Genomic DNA, 23,997 nt, shown 5'->3' on the forward strand with positions numbered 1-23,997 from the left:
CTAGCAACTACACCAGCGAGACAGGAATCCTCAGGCAGGGTTCTTTGTCACAGACAATGGTGCAAACATGGTTAAGGCAATAAACAGCTGGCACTTTAAGAACATACGATGTTTTGCACACACTCTGCACCTGGTAGTGAAGTCAGCTCTGGGATTGGATTCCAATGACAAAGAGAATGAATAACTGCATAGGTTAATGCAGAAGTGCAGGAACATAGCAGCACATTTCCACAGAAGTGTGAAGGTGGGGCATGTTCTCCGACAAAAGCAGACTGATTTGGAGATGCCTCACAAGAGTCTCATTCAAGACATTGCTACCCGGTGGAATTCCACCTTTATGCTTGAGAGGTTAGTGGAGCTGCAGACACCCCTTCATGAACTTTCTGGTACAATGGACATAGGTGTGCAGAATCCCTTAGGGCATCATGATTGGTTAGTCATGAGTCAGCTGGTAAAAATCCTGCAGTCCTTCAAGGATGCCACGGAGGAGCTGAGTTCCAGAAGTGCCACCTTGGCTGACATCATCCCTATTGTTAATTTCCTGGATGAAAATTTGGAGGTCTTTAAACAGGAAGAGGCAATGACAGCTGAGGTGCTGCATTGTCTGGAAGTTTTGCAGCAGCAGGTACAAGAGAGATTAAGGCCTTTAACAGAAGAGCACACATACATACTCGCCACAGTCTGTGATCCCCATGTGAAAGGGAAACTCGCCCTACAGTACAATTGTCTCCTGTTGGTGAAGGACCTGCTGTTAGCAAAAGTCTGTGAACAGGAGCGCCATAGGCAGAGACAGATTAGGCATGAAGCAGAGGAGGAAACAGCGGGCACTTCAGAGAGTTGTGCTAGCCCAAGCAGGAGCAGCACTCTGTCAGCAACAGCTAGAAACTCCTCCTCCTCCACTTCAGTACGCCAAAGGCATGTTGCCCATAAATCTCATCTTTTGTGCTACAGGCTAGAGAGAAAGCAGCTGGCATGAGTGACTCTGCCATCCACCAGCACAACTGTCAGTGGCACGGTATCTCTCAGAGCCCACAGAGGACATGCAGACAGATCTGCTGGCATATGGGGCACACAAGTCCACTGTCTAGCCACACCTAGCCAAAGTGGCTCAGTGATATCTGTCATGGCCCCCAACCAGTGTGCCCAGTGAATGTATATTTTCAACGACAGGGGATATCATGAGCCCTCACCGCTCAAGGCTGGCAATAGAGTTGATGGAAATGCTAGTGTTTTTGAAAATAAACCTGCCTTTGCTTGGGTTTCCAAATTTTCCCTGTGAATGGCAAGATGAATAAAACACTTTGCCTGTCCATCCACTGTCGAGGCCGTACGTCCCTACAAGGGCCTGACCTCAAACGCTGTGCCTGTCCATCCAGGCTTTATACCCCTACGAGGGCTAGACCTCTATCCTCAAATGCTGTGCCTACCTGTCAGGCCCTATGTCCCTAAAGGGGCTTGACCTTGAATGCTGTGCCTGTCCGTCCAGGCCTTATGTCCCTAAAAGGGCTTGACCTCGAATGCTGTGCCTGTCCATCCAGGCTTTACACCCCTACGAGGGCTTGACCTTGAATGCTGTGCCTACCTGTCCAGGCCTTATATCCCTAAAAGGGCTTGACCTCTATCCTCGAATGCTATGCCTGCCTGTCCATCCAGGCTTTATGCCCCTACGAAGGCTTGACCTCTATCCTTGAATGCTGTGCCTGCCCATCCAGGCTGTATGTCTCTACAAGGGTTTGACCTTGAATGCTGTGCCTGCCTGTGCAGGCCTTATGTCCCTATAAGGGCTTGACCTCTAATGCTGTGCCTGTCCATCCAGGCCTTATGTCCCTACGAGGGCTTGACCTCTAATGCTGTGCCTGTCCATCCAGGCACAGCATTAGCCCTAAAAGGGCTTGACCTCTATCCTCGAATGCTATGCCTGTCTGTCCAGGCCTTATGTCCCTAAAAGGGCTTGACCTCTATCCTCGAATGCTGTGCCTGTCCGTCCAGGCCTTATGTTCCTAAAATGGCTTGACCTTGAATGCTGTGCCTGTCCATCCACATTTGGAATGTAAGAACATAAAAAACTGACCAGATGTTTGGAGCTTGCATACTTCATATGATTAATAGTTTTCCTGACCTTCATAATATGGGCCATGTTCCCGAAATCTTTCTTAGGTGCCAGCAGTAATGTTTCTAGTACTATGGAAAACTGGTGGTAGTTGCACTCTAGTTCATCCTCTGTGTTCCCATAGTTTACAGAGGCACTGTAGGGTACAAAGTCAACATGGGTTGATATTGTAGATTTGAGCGGGAGATGACATCAGCACTTCTTTTGGTCCTATCGGCTGAACCCTTGTTGCAAAAGGAAATCTCAGTCTCCGGCAATTCAAAATACTAATCCTTCACAGCATGGTTCCTTAAATAAAACAAACAATTTTCTTTTCATTTCAGGGCAGAGAAGAGAACTTCCTCCATCTTGCTCAAGAAGTCATGATCTGTTTGCACATGCTTAAATCCTAATAATTTGTACCATTATACTCTAGGGGCCAACCCATTCCGTGGAGCCCTTTCCTGCTCAAAGGAATGGTAACTCTTCCCGGTGTAGCAGCCTATCTCTTAGTACCTGTTGACCCATGTTGAACCATTGTTCACAGTGAGACCTCTTCCATGTCACCACGCTTTGAAGGCTTGTGCTCCACTCTAGGGGCCAACCCATTCCACGGAGCCCTTTCCTGCTCAAAGGAAAGGGAACTCTCCCCGGTGTAGCAGCTTATCTCTTAGCACCGGTTGACCCATGTTGAACCACTGTTCACATGGCACCCTGCTCCATGTCGCCACGCTTTGAAGTCTCATGCTCCACTCTAGGGGCCAACCCATTCCGGGGAGCCCTTCCCTGCTCAAAGAAAAGGGAACTCTCCATGGGTGTAGCCAGCCTGTATCTACCCTCTGACCCATGTTGAACCGCTGTTCACATGCACCCTCCTCCGCCTCAGCCTTGAAAATTCTTGTTTGTATATCTGCTACGTCCACCAGATTTTGAAAGACCAGCGAGAGCTCACTAGACGCCAATGGAAACACCTCACTCTAGGGGCGAACCCATTCTAGGGAGCCCTTTCCTGCTCAAAGGAAATGGAACTCTCCCTGGGGCCAGCCTGTCTTGCCCCTATCAAAACCACAGGGACCAGACTACCTCTTCTCTGCCAGCCTGTCTTGCCCCTATCAGCTTTCTGCCACTCTGTCTTGCTGGCATACACCAAATGACTCACTCAACTCCTTGTGGTGTTCTTGCCACTATAATGGTTCCTCAGTGTGTTGATGCTAATCTTTCTGCTTGCTATGTTCCCCCTTCATTGGGCTGTTGGATGTCAATGCCACTTTTCTTGCCACTTTGCCTGTCGTGCTGCCTTCGACGGTTCATGCATCTGTTATTGGTGCTCTCTTTTGAAGCTGTGGTGTGTTTTTGACACTCTCGCTACTGCTTTGTGCCTCTGTTAAAGCACTCTTGCCACTTCTGGTACCCCTTTCCCCCTTTATAGTGCCTTAGGCTATTCATGCCACCTTGGTGCCACTTTGCCACAGTCTAAGTACCTTGGAGCTCTTTTCTTGTTCTGATGATTGCTTCCCAGAAGTTTCATCAGAATTGATAAGAAAACCCCAATTCTGCAGCCAAAAATAGGCTGCAAATACTTCCCCCATTGACTTTAATGGGAATCGGAAAGCGAATAAAACTTATCAACGGATCGGGTCCCCCCTTGAACGAATACAACGTATTTGGGACCCGACGAATACGAATACCGAATCGGATGAATCCGTTCTTTCTGCACATCCCTAGTGAGCTCATCACTAGGCGCCGTGAGGCAGTTTCCCCTCCATGGGACCTTTATGGTGTGCGTGGTTGTTCATGCGTGTGCCTAAGCCTGGCGCAGAGAGGAGGGGGAGCAGCATTTTGGCCACGCGGCACTCTTTGGTGTTGTCCGGGGCTTTAGCAATGCATGGGGTAAGTGCAGCCAGTTGTGGGGCCTGCTCCAGTACATGAAGGCAAGTCCTTCCAGGCCAGGGATGCACTGGTAAAAGCAAAGGCTGTGTCTCCCTTCAGGTGTCTCAGTCTGTGAGGCCCAAACTGGACAATACAAAACATCTCCCACTTCTTCAAAAGCTAAGTAAAATATGCCAGAATACTCCCTATACCCACCCCTCTCTTATCCAAGCAGAAGCTCACCACTCTAGCAAGCCTCAGGGTGCTATTCAGAATGGTACACTCCCCCCCTTAACTCTCCAACCCCAGAGCTTAAACTAGGGCCATCTAGTGAAGACCTAGAGGATCTCTATTATAATAGAAGAATTACAATTTTACAAATTCAGAAAAACAAAGGCGTCAATTAGGAAACAAAATGCTTCATATTTTCATAATATTTATGGTAAGCCCAAAACTGAGAGTTCTAAAACCTTAGAAGTGAATTTTCCAAAGATGTGCGTGCAAAAAATAGCACTTGCTCACGTAAAATGGCATATACATGAATATATGCTATTTTTAAAACTACGACGTACATGCATATTTCAGGGACCATGAGTAAATTTGTACATGTAAAAAAAAAACAGTGGGCCTGGGGCATTCCAGGGAGGAGCCAACGTTGCTATTTTACAACCTGCCAAAGTGGACAAAGTCTTTTACTCTTGTATATTTACTTCTGCTCATTATCTGGTGTAAAGTGATCATAAACATTTCAAAAGTGAACAAATGATTGGGGGGGGGGGGGGAGGGGGTTCCAGGGATGTTTTTACCTTCGAGCAATAGGGGGCAGCTGCCCTGGACAATGCTTAGCAGGGGGCCCCATTGCATGAGTACCCAAGGTTCTGCCTCATGACTCTATTGGCCAATTCCCATTCTGCTTTCTTCTCCACTACCTCCTCTCTCAGAAAAGCTGCATGGAACAGAAAGGGAGGCGTGAGCCTTGAGAAGACAAGAGCACCACATATAGCAAAGAGCTAAGTTTCTTCTTTATCCAGCCCCTCCCTTCCTGCCATTCGGTGACAGGAGAGAAGGGGGTGAGTTTGGAGCAAACACTGCAGAGCAAAGAACATTCTGCTCCATAATCCAGCCCTTTCTCTTGTTCACCCTCCTTCTATGTACGGGTAACAGGAGGTGAGAGGTGTTGCTGGAGTAGACAGAAAGCAAAGATTAATTCAGTTTTTGTAAGTATATTTCTATTTCTGTGGTCACTTATTCTGTATTTGGTGAGGACCTGTGTCCTGCATGTGTGATCGAGGTATATGTAGGGTCTGTGGAGGGATCTGTAGCAGTCTAGTTTGCTCTGTTTTCCCAATAAGAGATATATTGGTGTTTTAGGGCCCGGTGGGATATTTGCAGTTCCTCCTTTTGATAGGTAGGATTGTTGTTGTTTGTATTCTGGGAGTTAGAACTGTTATGGTATAGCAGGCTTGCTATATGGGTTTTGCATACCTTCACAGAGTGTCTGATAATGGAGGAAGTTTGTGTCACTGTTACTGAGGTGAAAACATAATTTGATTATTGTTTTCCCTATGGTGAATAGTTAAAGCAGGGGCAGGGATCTTTTTTGAGGTGGTGCGCCAAGATTTAAATCAGGGTAGGTAATGCTGTTCCTCAAGTGCCACAAGCTGGTTGGCAACCTGATCCACCAGATTCCCTTCACACAGCTGATGAATATTTTAATTGACATTAATTTTCAGTTAAAATGTTCAAGAGATATACAAATGATTAAAATTGATATGTTTTTCCTCACGTAAAAACAAAATTATATAAAAAGAGAAAATTCTCTCTCACTCCCTAATATATGCCCTATTAGGAAAACAGGTAGGTCAGACCGCTGTAAATCCCTACACAGAAACTACATCCTAGTTAGCAGAATACCTCACCTCAGTCATAAATGCAGAATCTCACCAAATACAGAATAAAGTGACCATAAAAATGTATAAATAGAAACATACAGGCAAAAACTTGAAACTGCAACAAGCCAAATGCTGTATACAGTGCAACAGTGTAAAATCTAGAGATGTGCATTCATCTAGGATGAATTAGACAATTTCAATGAAATTTCAACGAAATTGTCTAATTCATCCTGTTTCGGCAACCCCGAAAAATGAAGCAAATTTTTCTGAAATTTTAGGAAAATCCTTTTTTCGGGGTTAGTGCGCGCTAACCCGAAATTCGGGGCGGCCGAAAAAAAAAAGGCCCGAACCGCGGGGAACCAATAACGAAGGCCAAAAAACATGCCTCATATAACATCAAACAACAAAATTAAGAAATATAAAACTTCAGTCATAATAGTAAAACCATACCAATAAAAATAATAGATATTTCAAAACATTAACAAATATAATAATATCCAATAATTAAAAACACACACACACACACCACACACTCTGGCTGTCTCCTACACCCACAGGCTCTCATCTACACACACACACTCTCAGACATACACTCACAGGGCCCTGGCCACTGGGTCTTCCCTTTCAATTCTGCTGCTGCCGGATAGACTCCACATTAGCCTGACAGGCCTGTTTTAATCTTCACTCACCAGGGCCATTGGGTGCTTCCTCTTTTCAGCCACCGCAGGAGTAAATGGCTGGCCGAGTCATGGGACAGGCAGCAGCAAGAGTCACTTTTAACCAAAAGTTGTCATCTGCTGCCAGAGGGGGACCAGTCTCGCGATAAGTATCATGAAACTGGTGCTGCAGCAGCAAAAGATGACTTTCAGTTAAATGCAACTACTGCTGCTGGCATGGGGAAGGGGATTATATCACCAGCTCAGAGCTTCCTGCTTGCATAGAAGCAGCAGCAGCGGTTGAAGTGTCAGCTAAGGTTCTATTCAGCAGTGCTGCCACTGATGTGCCACTAAAAATGGCCTTCCGTTCCATAGGTTGCTGATCCCTGAGTTAAAGGAATCAGCCTTGTTCAGCCCAGCCAACCAATTCAGAGATTGCCTTCAACCAGTATAGTACAGATTTGGTTTCATTTATATATGTATGTATGTACTGATGGTTTTTTTTGTAGCCTCCCCCCCAAAATCACAGGTGACACACTAATCAGACAGAGTTTAAAAATTAAAATCATGATGTCCAATTATCTAAGGAAAAAATTTGTTTTGGGAGAAGAAGTTTTAGTCAGGTTTAGGCTCATTTACTGTTTCTTTTGGTTTGTTTCCTTTGCTGAACCAGAATAAACATCTAATTTTTAAAAACCTTAAAAGACAAAAAGCAAAATGAAATGGTCACATTTAACCCCCTTCCCCTGGACCACATTTATCCTTTCCCCAGGGCTCTCTACAGTCACTCCATCCCTGGTTGGAAAATGGCGCTATGAGGGTGGTGCCATCTTGTTGAGCGGCTCTAAAGCGTCAGCCCCACTGGCACAGTTTTCGAACTAGGAGTTGGCAGAGCAGGGGCGAATGGGGACGGCTTCTGCCCCTTTCTACATCAGAGACCCGAGCAGAAGGACCGAAAGAGGCCTGGAGGCAGGGAAGGTGAATATTGGATCTTTTAGATTCTTTCCTTTGACTTTCTCATTTGAAAGTAAATGAAAAAGAAATTCTGGGGGGAGGGAAGAAGGGTTTGTTTCATTGTCAGTGAAACAAAATGCGCACCCCTAATTATGTATTTTGACAGGATTGTTCTGGGAAGGTTGTTGCTGAGTTCATAATGATTAAGATTCATTATCAATATCTTGGCGAGGGGGGAGAGCCCTGTGGGCCTGAAAGTTTAATAGGGGGGAGGGATGCAAGACTGAAGTTTTACTCAGGGCAGTGGTGCCTAAACCTGTCCTGGGGGACCGCCAGCCCGTGGGGTTTTCAGGATATCTGGCAATGAATATGTACAAGATAACATTGCATGCAGTGGAGGCATTTCAGAAGCCCACGCAGACCAGAAGGAGAGGTGTGCTGCTTGCAGCTGCCTGCAAAAACTGGAAAGAAGGCGGAGATGAGTTTGTGTTGGTCCCATTAGTTGGTGCAAAGGAAGAAAGCTGCAGCAGGGCATCCAACCGCATCAGATTGACAGGGGAATGGGAAGAGGGGAGAAGAGGGAGGATGGCAGTCAATACAGAAAAAAAATAAAAGGGGCCCCATCTATAGAAGTTTTTCCAAGGCCCGTTAAGTGGTTAAAGCAGTCTTGCTGTTCAGTCACTACTTGTTTATTTGTTTTCCATTTTTTCTGGCTATCTTTCGGCCTGCGATTTTCCAAATAGAGTTAGCCAGGTAACTTTCTCCAGCTAGTCCTGAATATCAGCGCCAACTGGGTAAATTTAGGCCATGCCCCAGAAGGCCCACTCCCTTTTCTTTTTCTTAACTAGCCTGTTGATAAGCAATGACTTACCCGACTAAAACATAGCTGTTCGCTGGGGTGCTATTTCATTTATAACTCAAGGTTATCCAGGTAAACTCTGAACTTAGTTGGACAAGCCCTTTTGAATATATGAGGCCCCCCCCACCCTTCATTTCTGCATTGTTTTTTAAATTAATTTTATTTTTCCCTGGTCATACAGTTGTAATTTGTAACTTATCATTAAAATCATCCATTGTACCTGAAGACTGGAGGATAGCAAATGTAACCACAATATTTTAAAAAGGGCTCCAGGGGCGATCCGGGAAACTACAGACCGGTTAGCCTGACTTCAGTGCCAGGAAAAATAGTGGAAAGTGTTCTAAACATCAAAATCACAGAACATATAGAAAGACATGGTTTAATGGAACAAAGTCAGCATGGCTTTACCCAGGGGAAGTCTTGCCTCACAAATCTGCTTCACTTTTTTGAAGGAGTTAATAAACATGTAAATAAAGGTGAATCGGTAGATGTAGTGTATTTGGATTTTCAGAAGGCGTTTGACAAAGTTCCTCATGAGAGGCTTCTAGGAAAAATAAAAAGTCATGGGATAGGTGGCAAAATACCTACAGTACCTGAATGTAATCCACTTTGAAGTGCTGAAAAAAGTGTGAAAGTGAATATAAATCTAAATCTAAATTTAAAAAAAAAAGTCCTTTTGTGAATTTCAAACTGGCTAAAAGACAGGAAACAGAGAGTAGGATTAAATGGGCAATTTTCTCAGTGGAAGGGAGTGGGCAGTGGAGTTCCTCGGGGATCTGTACTGGGACCCTTACTGTTCAATATATTTATAAATGATCTGGAAAGATATATGACGAGTGAGAATCAAATTTGCAGATGATACAAAATTATTCAGAGTAGTTAGATCACAAGCGGATTGTGATAAATTGCAGGAAGACCTTGTGAGACTGGAAAATTGGGCATCCAAATGGCAGATGAGATCTAGGCGTCATAGTGGATAACACATTGAAATCGTCAGTTCAGTTTCCTGCAGCAGTCAAAAAAGCAAACAGAATGTTGGGAATTATTAGAAAGGGAATGGTGAATAAAACGGAAAATGTCAAAATGCCTCTATATTGCTCCATGGTGAGACCGCACCTTGAATAGTGTTACAATTCTGGTCACCGCATCTCAAAAAGGATATAGTTGCGATGGAGAAGGTACAGAGAAGGGTGACCAAAATGATAAAGGGGATGGAACATCTCCCTATGAGGAAAGACTAAAGAGGTTAGGACTTATCAGCTTGGCTGAGGGGGTTATGATAGAGGTGTTTAAAATCATGAGAGGTCTAGAACGGGTAAATGTGAATCGGTTATTTACTCTTTTGGATAATAGAAGGACTAGGGGGCACTCCATGAAGTTAGCATGTAGCACATTTAAAACTAATCTGAGAAAGTTCTTTTTTTACTCAACGCACAATTAAACTCTGGAATTTGTTGCCAGGGGATGTGGTTAGTGCAGTTAGTGTAGCTGAGTTTAAAAAAGGATTGGATAAGTTCTTAGAGGAGAAGTCCATTACCCGCTATTAATTAAGCTGACTTAGAAAATAGCCACTGCTATTACTAGCAACAGTAACATGGGATAGACTTAGTTTTTGGGAACTTGCCAGGTTCTTATGGCCTGGATTGGCCACTGTTGGAGACAGGAAGCTGGGCTTGATGGGCCCTTGGTCTGATCCAGTATGGCATGTTCTTATGTTCTTAACATGTGATTCAGAAATCAACACCTCTCTCTCTCTCAGCCCCATCACAGATGACTGTGTTCAGCAGGGTTTTCTAGAAAAGGAAAGTCAGGATTTCTTTAGCTTCTTCTAACAAAGTGGTAAACTGCTGTTATGCTTTTCGCCTGCACATTGAGATTCCCATGCAGCTTCTAAACTGCCTGAGAAGTTACTTCAGTTTTGTATCAGCACTAAACTGGAGATTGGAAAGCATTAGCCAGTGCCGAAGGCCCAGATCATTGGAAAGAGCATTGCAAATCCTGTGACCTAAACAAAAGTGCATGATTTTCCTTTCCGTGGTCTCTGTACACCATCTGATGTGCAGCAGCTTTCCTACTCTTGTATTTTACTGTTTTTCTTCTTTACTTGCACGCGTGTGCCCTGTTTGTACAAGAAAGAGAAAATACAAAGGACTGGGCTTTCTGTCAAGAGTGAGCGAACCTAACACCGCCACCCTTTCTTACACTCCTTCATCTTGATTGCCTCTTAATGGTACAAGTGCTTCTAAGTATTGCTAAGGGACCGCCAGAACGTGATGGGGAAGACAACTGCTCGCAAGCAGCCTGGGCTGTGGATGGCTTTAAAGCAAATGCAGATGTTTGCAAGGACTCAGACTCTACGATATTTTGCATATTATGACTATAGCTATCAGGCACAACAAGTACAGCCATGGGGAACGATATCACTGGTTGCAGATCCCCAGGCAAGTTCTTTGCTTTCAAAAGCTACACTACACATGATGGGTTTGTATAAATAGCATCTGCACAGATGCTTTCTCATCCGAACACACACTCTCCTATCATTCTATGTAATTAACCTTACTCATTCTGTACAGTCAGTACTAGACTGGAAATTGTACACTTTGGCAGTAATCATAAAGACAAGAAAGTGGAAGGAATGCCAATAAACAGATAGCACTGCATAAACAAATTGGATTAGCTCACGGACAGACTAAAGTTACATTATCTGTTCTCATCCATATATTATCAGTCAGCCTGGCTGCACATAGATAGTGCTGAAGTCCCCTCCGATAGTGTCTGTGAAACTGAGCAGTGGCCTTCGAATTATTGTCCTCTGGACTTGATGCACGTTTCCCGCTGTAGGTTAGGCACATACCATCCAAGTAACCCTCATTGCAGGGGTGACATCTTATCGGCATTCACCTCCTTCCACTCCGATGGGAAGCAGAATGTCAGATATCTTTTAATCACATTACTCATCTTCTTAGAATATAACAGCAATGGGCTGAGCCAAGATTTGTGGTCCTCGGTTTGTTTTGGACATCTTATGAAATTTTCAATTATAATATTTTTGCCAGAGTTAGGAGGTAGTTCCTCAAAGATAATTAAATCAACATTTTTGACGTGATACAATGGATTTGTCCTGGAAAAAAAATTAAATTAAGATCTCCTCCCCAGCCTGTCCTTAAAAAAAAGCCAAAAATGTATTTATTTTATTTTATTTTTTTACATGGCAGTTTCCTCCTGCTGCTTTTGGACTTTGACACCGTTGGAATCAGGGCAGAGATGCTGGTGCCATCGGCCTTTATTTGCACCTATCTGGGAATTTTTTCCCCCTATGTTTTATATCAAGGGCTGGTGTAAGGACATTTGGCACCCTAGTCAAACCTTATAGCCTTGCAGCCCCTACCCCTTCCACACAGGTCATGCCCTCCCAACATACAATTAAAAATTATGCATTTATATTCAAGGTACAATCTTCTGAGGTAAAAATATCATAACATTTATTATATTTACATTCACTGATGTGATGCCAACCAAAAAAACCCATGCAAAACAGACACTTGGAACCGATATGGCAATAGGCCCTCAGAAATCTATGAGTAATCAAAATTACAAATTACAATATAATAAATCTCCCATACTAAAACAGCACAAACTGCTAGCACTCAAACAGTAATAACCCTATCTATGAAAAGACAACACTGCAAATATAACTCCAGGCCCTAAAACATCATTACATCTATTAGGAAAACAGAAGAAGTCAAGTGGCTAAAGATCCATACACAGAAACTATACACTAGAAGAGTACCTCACCTCGGTAATACATAGAAACCACAGACAGATCTTCACCAAATACAAACCGTAGACCCCCAACAAGCTAGACTCTGTATGCAGTGCAACAACAGAAAAACAGAAACATTACCATTCCTCATAAAAACATCAAGCAATAAAAGCATGAAAAGAATACACAAATAGTAGCTAAATCTAATGAAAAGAATATTGCAAAACAACTGTCAAGTAAAGTCCTATAATTAAAAACTCACATCAAAATTTTCCAAACACTAATAAGATATTACAAAACAACGGATACAACAAAGATTTTTAAAATCCCTGTCCTCCAAACATAGGAACTTTAGATTTCCAAATGCCCTGAGATTGTTGTAGATTAGCAGGAGGAGGAGGAGGGTTGTTGCATGGAACTTTCTCTTCTTTCTCTCATATATATATATCTGTACTTTCACTCATACGCATGCTTACATGCTCACATACATACACCTGCTCTCTCACTCACAGACACGTGCTCACACACACACATGCTCAGAATCACATCACTTCTTTCTTGCTCACACATTTATTTATTTATTTATTTAAAAGTATTTATATACCGTTTTTCAAAACAAGGTTTTTTTGTCAAAACGGTTTACATTGTAAAATGAAAATAAAATAAATAGAGTTAAAAATTAAAGATGAAAATAAAATAAAATTAAAATACAATAACTGGTATATACCTCATGGTAACAAAAAATCTAATTAAATAAAAGTAAAAGTGGAGCTGGGCCGTAAAAGATGTTTTATGGAAGGGAAAAGGTAGGAAAAAATGAATGGGGAGGAGGGATAGACTTATTATTATTATTAACATACTCTCTTATTAATATAAATATGCACACACTCACACACACACATACTCATTCTTACTTTCTCACTCTAACACATGCTCATGCACATACAGATTTGCAATCTATTTCATTTCAGTCACATACACCCTTCCACTAATTCACTTTTTCTCCCCTTTGGAACTTGGAAGCACAAGCCAGGGCAGTAGTAGTAGCAGCTTCCTCCATCAGCCAGCATACCTACAGGACAGCTTCTTTTTTTGAGCTAGGCTGGGGCAACCCTACTTTGCTCCTTCCCACCGCACTGCACCTTTAAGCCATGGTAGCAGGGACTGGCCCGATTCTAATGCCCAGCTTTTTCCTGCAGCCTAAGCCAACACTGTTCTTGGGGCTGATGCGACAGCCTGCTTCTCCTCTAGACCAGGGGCGCTCAGACTGGTCCTACGGGCCCCCCAGCCAGTCGGATTTTCAGGATATGAGAAATAATTTGCATACACAGGAGGTAGTGCATGCAAATAAATCTCATGCATATTCATCAGGGATATCTTGAAAACCCAACTGGCTAGAGGGACCCGCAGGACCGGTTTGAGCACCCCTGCCCTGGACCACCTCACTGGTGCTGCTAATCCTCCTGACGATGTTAGCTTCAGCGGCAGTGATGGCATGCCTTTCTTCCCACCTGCACGGGCCATGGCACACCACTTCCGCTTCCGGGCAGGTGCTACAGAAAAAAAGAACATGCCATCAGTTAATGGCCACTTGCTAAATAGCATGAAGAGTGAGCATAGCGTGAAGAGTGAGCATACCACTCAGTATCTCCGCCATTTCCATATGACTTTCCTTCATTTGCATGTGCTGATGCACAAATTTTTGCTTATTCATGCTAATGACTGACTTCTGGGACCCTTGGGCCTTCCTCTTTAGCTCACTATTTTTAGCACACAAAAGAGGGTCTTAATGTGCATTCTTACGTTTATTGCATAGACCCCATATTCATGAGATTTTTGGATTATCACTCAAATGGAATTGCGGTAACTGGAAATTCTTATGGATTTGTTTTTTGCTTATCCTTTGTCCTTTATTTTGAATTGCCAGGTGTCCATCGAAGATCAGGCTGCTTTATCAGAGTCTGACTTTGCCATGCCATATAGGTTTACAGTTTATGTACATGCTTTTATTCATGAAGTTGTCACATGCACTGACACTGTGACCAGCTTTGTTTTTGATAATAGTTTTGAGGAAGAGTCTCAAGGTCACACAGACAAAAAGGAGAGGGACAGAAAGATGGTGCATGCACTATGGAAATGTTTAACAAAATGACACATACAAACTGGACAGAGGAACACAGCAGGTGCCTCACCATATGCCAGATAGAAAGACACAAAGTGAAAAGACTCATGCACCTAACTTCATGATGGACAGCAATAGATATGTACAGGGAAATAGTCAGGATGAGGATGGTGCGTTGAAGGCCTGGGCTCTGGCTGAGGCCCAGTGCCGGAGCCTGGACCAGAATCTGGAGTTTGATGCATGGGCCGATGCCGGGGCCTCAGCCTAAACCCAGACCCAGGCCTCCAACACATCTTCCTCTTCTTCCTTCATTACAAGGACAGTGTCCATTGGGGATGCACTGGAGTTAATTAACTCTACGCCTCCCTCCTCAGTGAAGGTTGGCATTTTGATGTACAGCAGTTTTAAATAACTGCCAAACAACAAAATGGAAGCCTCAGCTGAGGAGAGAGACACTGGAGTTAATTAACTCAGGCACTTCTCCAGCAGATATCGTCATTATAAAGGAAAAAGAAGAGGATGATGTGTCGGAGGCCTGAGCTTTTGTCTCTGGGCCTGGGCCCAGGTCAAGGCCTCGCTGTCAAACTTGGTCTCAGGCCAAGGCAATGGCATCAGGACCTGGCCTCTGGGCTGGGCCCCTGCATTGGGCCTTGTTCTGACTTGAGGCCTGGGCCCCGGTACCATGGTGTCATACTCAGGCTTAGACTGAGGCACTTGTTTTGGGCCTTGGCTTATTCCCTAATTGAGGCCGTGGCCTCATGCCTGGCCTTTACCCTGAAATGACTTTTTTTGGGGGGAGATTCAAAACAAAACTTGAAAACCAACACATTTTCATCAGATTTTCAATCGTTTCATTTTGAGAATGAAATGAAACAAAATAGGAAATGTACTTATTTTATATTTCATTTCTTCAGAATGCGTCTCTCTAAATATCACCTCCACTGGCCACAGCTAGTCCTCTGGGTCCTCATACCCATGACTCTTCAACCAAGAGGTAGGGCACCTTAATATCCTCTGCTTCTGCCGCCTTCTGGTTTTGGCCCACTTTATAGGAGCAGGTACCTTTCAGGATTCAAACTGGTCTCATAAACTTGCTAAAAAAAAAAAATAAAGCACTCATTAGTGTACTGAGTTTGACAAGTGCAAAGGAAAGCGTGTCTAGAGAAAAGAATTAAACTCACTCTGCTAGCACTCGTTAGACCTAACATGAATCAGACCTATATTCAGGGGCTGATGAGTGGGAACGTTACTTGGGTAACTTTATCCAGATATTCAACAAAACATACCCAGGTAAGTATTTCACTGAATATACCTGGGTAGAATTACAAGGCAACTTTAGGGCAACTATTTTTCCAGCCAGAGATACCCAGCTAACGTCAACTGGATACTGTTGAATATCAGTGCTCACCAGCTACAGTTTAGCCCTGCTCATGCAAGGCCCCTAGTGCCGCCTTTTTTTTAGCCAACTAAGGGGGTCATTTATCAAAGTGCTATATGGTGTTTTTGCATGCGTTAAGGTGCTTTTGCATGCGAAAAACACCTTTAATGCTTGTGAAAATGCCATAATGCATGGTGCGATGCAAATTAGGAAAAGGGGAGGAGTTTGGGGCAGGATTTCTGTCCAAGTGGGCTGGCTTTGCAAAAGCCATATCACACAGTTTTAATTTGGAAATTAACTACACCTTTTTAATTTGCATTAAGCTGTGCAATATGGCTTTATTGCACTTTGTGATGTTTTTGCAGATAGCATTTTCACTATTTTAAGCTGGAGAGAGAGAGAGAGAGACTAGCTATAAGGCCCTCATACTAGGTAGATATTTATGTATTTATACCTCTATATGAGGCCCACCTAGTTACTCGAGGTGAGGTTTAGGTAGGAGTGTAGGGGTTAGGGGCCACTTTGACATTCAGAGTGAGACATAAGAACAGAACAGTATACTCTTGTGACGATTTGATGTCCTTCGGAGTGACGATGAGATTTGTACAATGTTCTCTCAACCTAGCTTGATATTACCCAGGTAGAGAGTCATTTTCTATCGGTAATGAGTCAGGCAGCTAAAATGTAGCTGGAGGAGTGGGGATGGGGGAATATTTAAAACTTGGGTTTTGTCAGGATAAAGCCTTTGAAAACTGACCTCAATGTGTGTAGAACTTAGCCATCTCACACAGAGAGAGGACTCGTGACATATCATTCATCCTGGAGTTGGGTGAAGAAGCCACCAGGTGTAGTCATCCTACATCCCAGTATTGATATACAAATGCCGGGATGTGGATGATAAATGGGAATTGTTGCAGAAAGTGGCTGCCATCCTTTCTTTCAGACAGGCACTATGACCATGTGATGCCTGCAGATTTATCCTGTGCCACTACTAGGGCACCACATTATTGACATTTAAAGGGCTCAGATCTGTTTGTGCTGATTAGGCATAGCTGAAGCAGTGCAGAGACAGAAGTATCTTTAGATTGTGCTGGCAGCATGACCCAAACGTGTTCAATGTTTTTTCCCCGTCTTTTTCTATAGAAGACTAATGTCAGTAGAGTGACTTTGCATGTCTGATGAGGGATAATGAGGCTCAGGCATAGGGAAATGAGACTGCTAATGCATTCCATATGTCGGAGTTGGGTAGACCCGAAATGCCTCATTAAATGCCCATTTTCACACTCTCCAGCCTCCTGTGCAGCTTTTGCTCCAGCTTTGAGTAGCAGTTACTTTTATTTGCCTGCCTGCCTGCTCAAAAAGCTTTTCTAGCTGCAACATAGATGTCTCAACCCTTGTGTGCTGTATTTTTTTCAACAGAGAACCTGCTGCACTTACATTTCAAGGGGGGGGGGGGGGAAATGGCTATTTTGTGTTTACCTAGATGAGGCTTATAATTTGGGCAAAATGTCAAGGATAATTAAAGTGCAAGGTAGCGCAGTCCCTACCAGGCATAGTACATCTTATTAAAACATGTTCCCACCAGAAATCTTTAAGATGCTTCATGCTCCACGTCTTTCCTCTCCTTGTGTTGTTAACCAAGTTTCTGATTTAAACACCGTGCAGTATAAATGACAGTACACAACTGTTCACAATCCATAATTAATCCAGCTTTTTTTTTTTTTTTTTAAATGGAGCCTCTGTGAAGCAGAAGGCAAAATCAAAGAACCTATTTGGTTCTTCAAAGCTCTTGGGCCCTCTGAGCTGCACAATCAAGAACATTCACAGTGTGAATGAATATTACCTTTTAGTCCATGTTGCGGGAGGGTTGGGTTTTCCAAAATAATTCAAGCCTGTGTTTGTTGAAAACCTCATGATCCTCTGTCGGCACTTGACAGGTGGTTAAACGGTGAACACTGAGACCCTGTCATCTTTTAATTAAATTTCCCAGCATGAGTAAAAGAAACTCAACAAAATCAAAGGCTGCCTTTTACTGTAGGCACACTCCATGATACATAAATATCCTTTCATTTAGCTGTGTTGTTCAAATTTGAAAAAATTTTTCCTAGCAAGCAGTGATAATTTTATTTATAAAGGTTAGCAGAATTTTACTTCTTCCCAACAGTGGGATTTCCAGTAGTGGAGTCGTTCTTGCAAGGTTCAGATTAAGATTTATTTATTTATTTATTTATTTATTTATTTGCTGAGTTTTAACTTTAATGGCATGATAATTTCACATCTGTTAAAAAAGTAATGTATGGAATGATTATAATGAAAAGGGGAAGAAAAGAAGGTTACATGTTAGGTACGGTGCACTAGCAGGGGCTGGTCTCAGGTTTTGGTGTCCTTGGTTAGATTTAATTTCTGGTCTGATGAAAAGATAGCACGTCTTCTCCTTCTCATGTTTCTCCCAGAGTTTTTCCTGCTTATTCTTTTGTGGGAAGTCTTGGATTTTCTTTGTCAGCTTTGGGAAATGCGCACCTCTGATATCTTTGTATTTTGCACAGCACCAGAGGCGATGCATTTCAATTTCAATTTCTCTGGCATTGCACTGCACACAGAGTCTGGCTTCATGGAGGTTCCAGTTCAGATTTTGTCTACATCTTTCTGTTTCTAGTCTGTGATCAGTTACTCTGTATTTGGTGAGGGTCTGTCTGTTTTTTTCTCTCTTGGTGACTGGCCCACTCTGATTTATCACACCTTTTGCTAAAGGCTGTGTTCTCCAAATTAAGGCTTTGAAAGGCACAAAGGAATCAGCAGTTGAATTTGGATAAAGGTCAGCAAATAGGCTGTAGGTGATGTTTTTACTAGACTAGCAATATATTTGTGATTAGCTTTCAAGGGTTATTGCTGTCTTTATTAGGTCAATGCAGAATCTTCACATGTCCATGCTGTATTAATGCTGTTTGGGATTCTCATAAATGGTTACAGCCTTCAGACAAATAGAAAGGTATTACCGGTATCTGCAATCTATTTGGTGACCTGTATTTTTATGTAACCCAGTAGACTGACATGGCAACCATAATAATTCATCCAATCGAGATCTGAAGAATCATGGAAGACTGTCCTTAGCTGGTTTTGTTGTTGTTTTTGTTGCTATTATCGACCTATTCCTGTTGGGCATAAGACTTAAAAGTAAGGCATAAACTGGAGAAGTTATAAGGTAATTATTTAGCTGATATCACAGTTTTATTGACACTATGAAAACCAAACCAGTATAGGGATATCATTCATTATAAGCAGTGTTTTCTATTCTTTGGCCTTGGGGGTTTGATGAGAGTTTATCTTTATTTTAAAAATTAAAATATAATTTTACAATAATAATGGGTCATCAGTAAACCTAATATTTGTATACTGAAGGAAAGATGATGCTCAAGTTAGAAGGAAGTATAGAATTCAGAAGTTACTGGATTCATAAAGGGACAAGGAAGGGTAGCTACTCACCTATACTGTATCTTGTTATAAGGTTCCAAGGTCCGTTCTCAATCTTTATACTCCCGCATCAGAGTTTTCTGTTCATCGTGGTGAAGGTCTTCCCTTCCTTGTTTTCTGGGTGTTTAAATGATTTCCTGGTGACCCTGTATGTTATGAAGATTACATGAACACCATATTATACAGTATCCCTTACCAGAGTAAGGCAATGATTAAGGAAATGAGTGGGTTTTGGAAGGTATTTGCACCAGAGCATCAGAATGTCATGGGTCTTATGAGAGAGAGCAGTCTTGCAAAGTACTTGTAAAATGCAATAAACATGCAAGAGACCTAAAATATTTATAGTTATCAAATAGCACGATGTGGAAAAGAAAGGAAGGAAATGTAAACTAAAAAAAAAGCATTTCTTAGTACTATAAAGTAAATAGATGCAGCAATAGTATTTTGAATATAAACTTTTCAAGATCACACACACATAAGGATGGTGATTTTATTTTGCCAGGTCTCATCGTCCGTGAGGTGAGCATTGAAATTTCTCGCCAGCAGGTGGAGGAACTCTTTGGACCTGAGGATTACTGGTGCCAGTGTGTTGCCTGGAGCTCTGCAGGCACCACAAAGAGCCGAAAAGCCTATGTTCGCATTGCATGTAAGTATCCCTCATCTTAAGCTGGACTAACTGTATGGAGCTTTAAATATGTCTCCAGTCTCCAAAGTCTCTCTCTCTCTCCCCCTCCCTCCCTGTATGCACATCAGTTAAACAAAATGGCCCATCCTTATCAAAAGAAAGGCCCAATATGCACAAATCATGCATTTTAATTATGGTTGTTTTTTTGGTTTTTTTTTAAAGAGGAGCTTACATTTGAAACTCCCCGTTATCATTGCTTTTGATATGAGTAACAACCAACTACAATCCTGAATTGCATGACTTGTCCTCCTCTTTGAAATCATGTTCTTTCCACTCATTCTCACTGGAACTTCTCTTCTCAGTGTATTTGATAATAGTTCTGTTGACATAACACACCTTTTAAAGGGATGAGCCTCTTATTTTTGCATCCATGGGGCACGCATTCTAGGGAGAGGATGAAAGACTTAGCATTTCACTGTCGTGCTAAAGTGAAATACAGATGAAAAGGAGGTATTGTCCGCTATGATCAGCTACCTGCCGCTTCAAAGAGATATTGTGGAATGAGTCTAGAAAGCCAAAACACTGCTAAATGGATCAACTGGAAAAAATAAAACTCTTAGATGTGTATGGAAGAATTTATGGAGAGTTTATAGGATTGTGTACAAGAAAATATTTGTTTTAGGTTTGGTTTTTTTTGTTATGTTTTTAAATTCTGTTTTGATTCATTACGCAGATAAAATGCATTTTTCACGCGTACGATTACCTATGTACATAAAAATTGATTTTATGTGAGTAAATAAGATTTGATGTCCCTAAAAATGTTTGTACATAGAGTAGCAAATGAATACATATCACTGGTTATTTATCAAGCCTGCGTTTTTTCTTGTAAATGGCAATGCCTCCCCCATGCTGGTGCCCCCAGCCTCCTCGCCTTTCCCTGACCCCTCCCCCCCCTCCTTTATCAGCAGAAACCCACTGGTCCCTAATAGAACTCAACTGATTGCTCACACCCTTCTGGCACTGTCATCCAAAATGGGGATGGCTGGCCATAGGCTCCCACTTGCTCCACACATGAGGCGCAGAAGAGGGACCTTGGGTCAGCTGGCACCAATTTGGATGAGGCACTGGTAGGGGCAGGAGCAACTAGGGGGGGGGGGGTCATTTCTGCACCATTATGAATGGCTGGGCTCCTGCTCGTAGGGGGATTTGGGAGGGGGAGGGAACCTTAGGATGGCAGCATGGGGGAGCTTGTCATTTTGGGTGGGGGCATGTTGGGGAAATGGAGAGGAGTGGGCCCAAAGGGAGGATTTGGTATGGAGTGAGGGGGTTCTTTCAGTGCAGGGGGCTTTGTAATTTGGGGCTTTATGCCCCTTTAAGCATCACAAGAGAATCAGCAAACATGTTAGCCTGCAACTCAGCACATATTAACACTACACCTCTTGCGGTGTAGTTGACTTCCAGGGCTTAAAGTGGATCACGTTTGTTGCCATTTGTGTTGTCATTTGAATATTAATTAGCAGCTTTCCATGCATTTGCAAATAACAGAGTTCACTCATTTTTAGCACACATTGCCCCTGACTTTTTTTTGCCACTTCTTCTGTAATGCAGAAGTTCTCACTGCTGATAGTGTGCAATAGCATGTTTTTAATGTGTAGAGTGCCAATTTCAGTTCTTAACTCACATGAATGCATTATCGCAGGTTAGTAGTCAGACATATAAGGTTGTGGGTGATTATCTAGGAGGAACAGAGCTCAATATCATCAGAACTACTTGTTAAATAATAAGGATAGAGATAGAGAACTGTAATTCATTTTTATGTAATTATGTAGTACAGTAAATATACAATCCGTGTGTATGTGAGTGTGGGTGCGTGTGTGCGCACAATGGTTTCATTGTTTTCTTTTGTTTTTACCGTCAGTGGACCATAATGGGATCATAATTTTCCACACAGTTGGATAAAATAGGCAGATATTTCTACAGTATATTATTATTTAGTACTCATACTTTGGTATTCTGTTGGATTCAGCTGATTAATGTATTTCAGTATAAATTTTGGAACCGAAGTACGCTATCAGAATACAAAGTTCAGGATTTTTTTCTAGAGCCGGCATCAATGGACATTAGGAAGGAACTGCCAAAGTGATGTCATTTTCCCACAAATTCATCCAATGTATGTCTACTTTGCAGTAAGTGAAAGGCAAAAGGGTAATTTTTAGCTAATGAACGGAACAGATATGACTCAAGTTATAACGCAGCACACCAAAATATGTGGGACCCAAAACTGAAAGATGGCCATGGAAGTAACATACAGGGTTATTCATCAAAATTTATTGCAACACGTTAGCATGCACATTTTAAATTTGTTATACAAATGGGAGGAGTTAATGAAAATTGTGGTCTTCTACCACAGAATGCGGTAGATTAATGCACAGTAACTCAGGATTTAATATAAGGGGAGAGAGAGAGAAAGACAGAGATTAGCACTGTAGATAGGTACCTTCACCTCAGGGTGGGTCTAGGGGGTGGGGTTACATACATAGTCAGAGGAATGAACTGCAAATTTGAATTGTACAGATCAACTCCTCAATTCAAATGATAGAAATTTAGTGATTGCAAATTTGCAGTTCATTCCTCTGACTGGGCATGTATCACTACCCCCCAAACCCACCCTGAGTTGAATGTGCCCATCTACAGTGCTAGATATATGTATAGACAGTCCTGTTCTCTCTATTAGTGTTCTCTATCTCTCTCCCTCCATCCAATGCATAAAATGACTTATGCTGTGATACTTTCCTAGCATGTAGCCAGATGGACTCAGGACCACTGGATATTGTACTCTCCAGATAGCAGATGGGAGACGGAGTCAGATTTCAAAGCTGACGTCATCCTACATATACCCATGCAGCAAGCTTAGCTCTTCAGTATTTCTCCATCTCCATAGCAGATGTGGACACTATCCAAAAGAGAATAGTGTAACATTTACAACAAGAAAGACGAAGGAAAATTACCTGTAAGAAGAGAGCCCTGCTTCTCCTGCGGTGAAACCTAAGGGTCCCTCCCATAGTCGAGACTTTCCTGAGGTGATTCTCGAAATTGCTCAGAGGTGAACCTTGGTCCTGCAACTGGCTCCCGGCGTGGACTGAGCCGTGGCTGAATGGCAGTGGGTGCAGATTCGAATGTGGCGGTGAAGGTATTCCCCTCTCCCCCCTCAGCTGGAGACCACCCGGCATGCGACCAGTAAACACCAAAACCATGTAAGGTAGAAACCTTTACTTTTAAGTCTCCGGTCTCCAAGGTTCGAATAGCCGTATCAATCTTCCTCCCGACGAGATGTAAAATCAGGTTGAGCAGCCCTCATTTGGCTAGGCCCCGATTCGGTGCGAGGGTCCACACATGCGGAGACTCTCCCGGGGGGGCGCCATCTAGCCAGCAGGGTCATCAGTTCCATTTTCCCCCCTCGATCAGCAGTACGTACGGGGCAGCCTGGAGGGCCGAGGCGCCTAACTTGAGCGCACCCGTAAAGGCACACGATGAGCTGCGCACACAACTGAACCATGCGTGCAGCAGCGCGCACAACTGTGCCGCACACACATCTGCGCACACAAAGGCACGCACTTCGAAGTCGGACGCACAAACTCTGTAGCCCATGCGCATAACTTCTGCACATCTGGCGCGCACAACTAAGCACACCCGCGCACATACCTCCACGCACAGATGAGATTGAAGCTCTACATGTGCACAAACAATGGCATCGCCATCCAAAAGGCCAAGGGATACCCCCTTTGCCCAGCCTGCCACTTAAGAGTCGCGCAACCTGAATTGGAATCCCTCCTATGCCAGCAGTGCGAGCAGTCTCAGGGGGAACCAAGGCAAGACCCCCTACAGCCAGGAGAGGGATCTGGAACCACTGATGATGGTACTCTGGACCTATGTATTTCCAACTCTGCACCCCCACAGGAAGGCACCTCTGGGGCTTACACTACAATCCCTCCTGGAATCAACATGGACCCAGGAACCTTCTCCTGGGTGGAATTTTTTAAGGGGCTGGAAACCTTTGTCCAGGTACAACCAGCCCCTGCAGCACACCTGACTCAACCCCTGCCGAAAGCACAAGCCATTCCCAGCACCTCCCGGGTTCCTTGAGACATGCCTCTCCTAACCAAGAGCCTCCCTGATGGGGATCCAGACACCTCAGAGGATGAAACTGACTCCCTGGAAAAAGGAGAAATGCCCCCAGGGATGGAATCATACCGAACCATGCTCCGATTCTTCCACAAGGACGAGTTACCAGCCCTTGTGTCCCAGACTCTAAAGATGCT

At 43.2% G+C, this 23,997-nt stretch overlaps 1 protein-coding gene across 2 annotated transcripts in view; it reads left to right on the top strand.

Moving 5' to 3' along the window:
• The window catches only part of UNC5C (unc-5 netrin receptor C), a 667,077-nt gene that overhangs the window by 393,058 nt on the left and 250,022 nt on the right, over positions 1 to 23,997 (top strand). For both annotated transcript variants that reach the window (XM_029597498.1, XM_029597494.1), the window contains exon 3: positions 19,556 to 19,699. In XM_029597498.1, the coding sequence (XP_029453358.1) occupies positions 19,556 to 19,699 (144 nt within the window). The remainder of the gene's footprint in view (positions 1 to 19,555; positions 19,700 to 23,997) is intronic.

This window comes from Rhinatrema bivittatum, chromosome 1 (genome assembly GCF_901001135.1).
Source record: "Rhinatrema bivittatum chromosome 1, aRhiBiv1.1, whole genome shotgun sequence".
NCBI classification, from domain to species: domain Eukaryota; kingdom Metazoa; phylum Chordata; class Amphibia; order Gymnophiona; family Rhinatrematidae; genus Rhinatrema; species Rhinatrema bivittatum.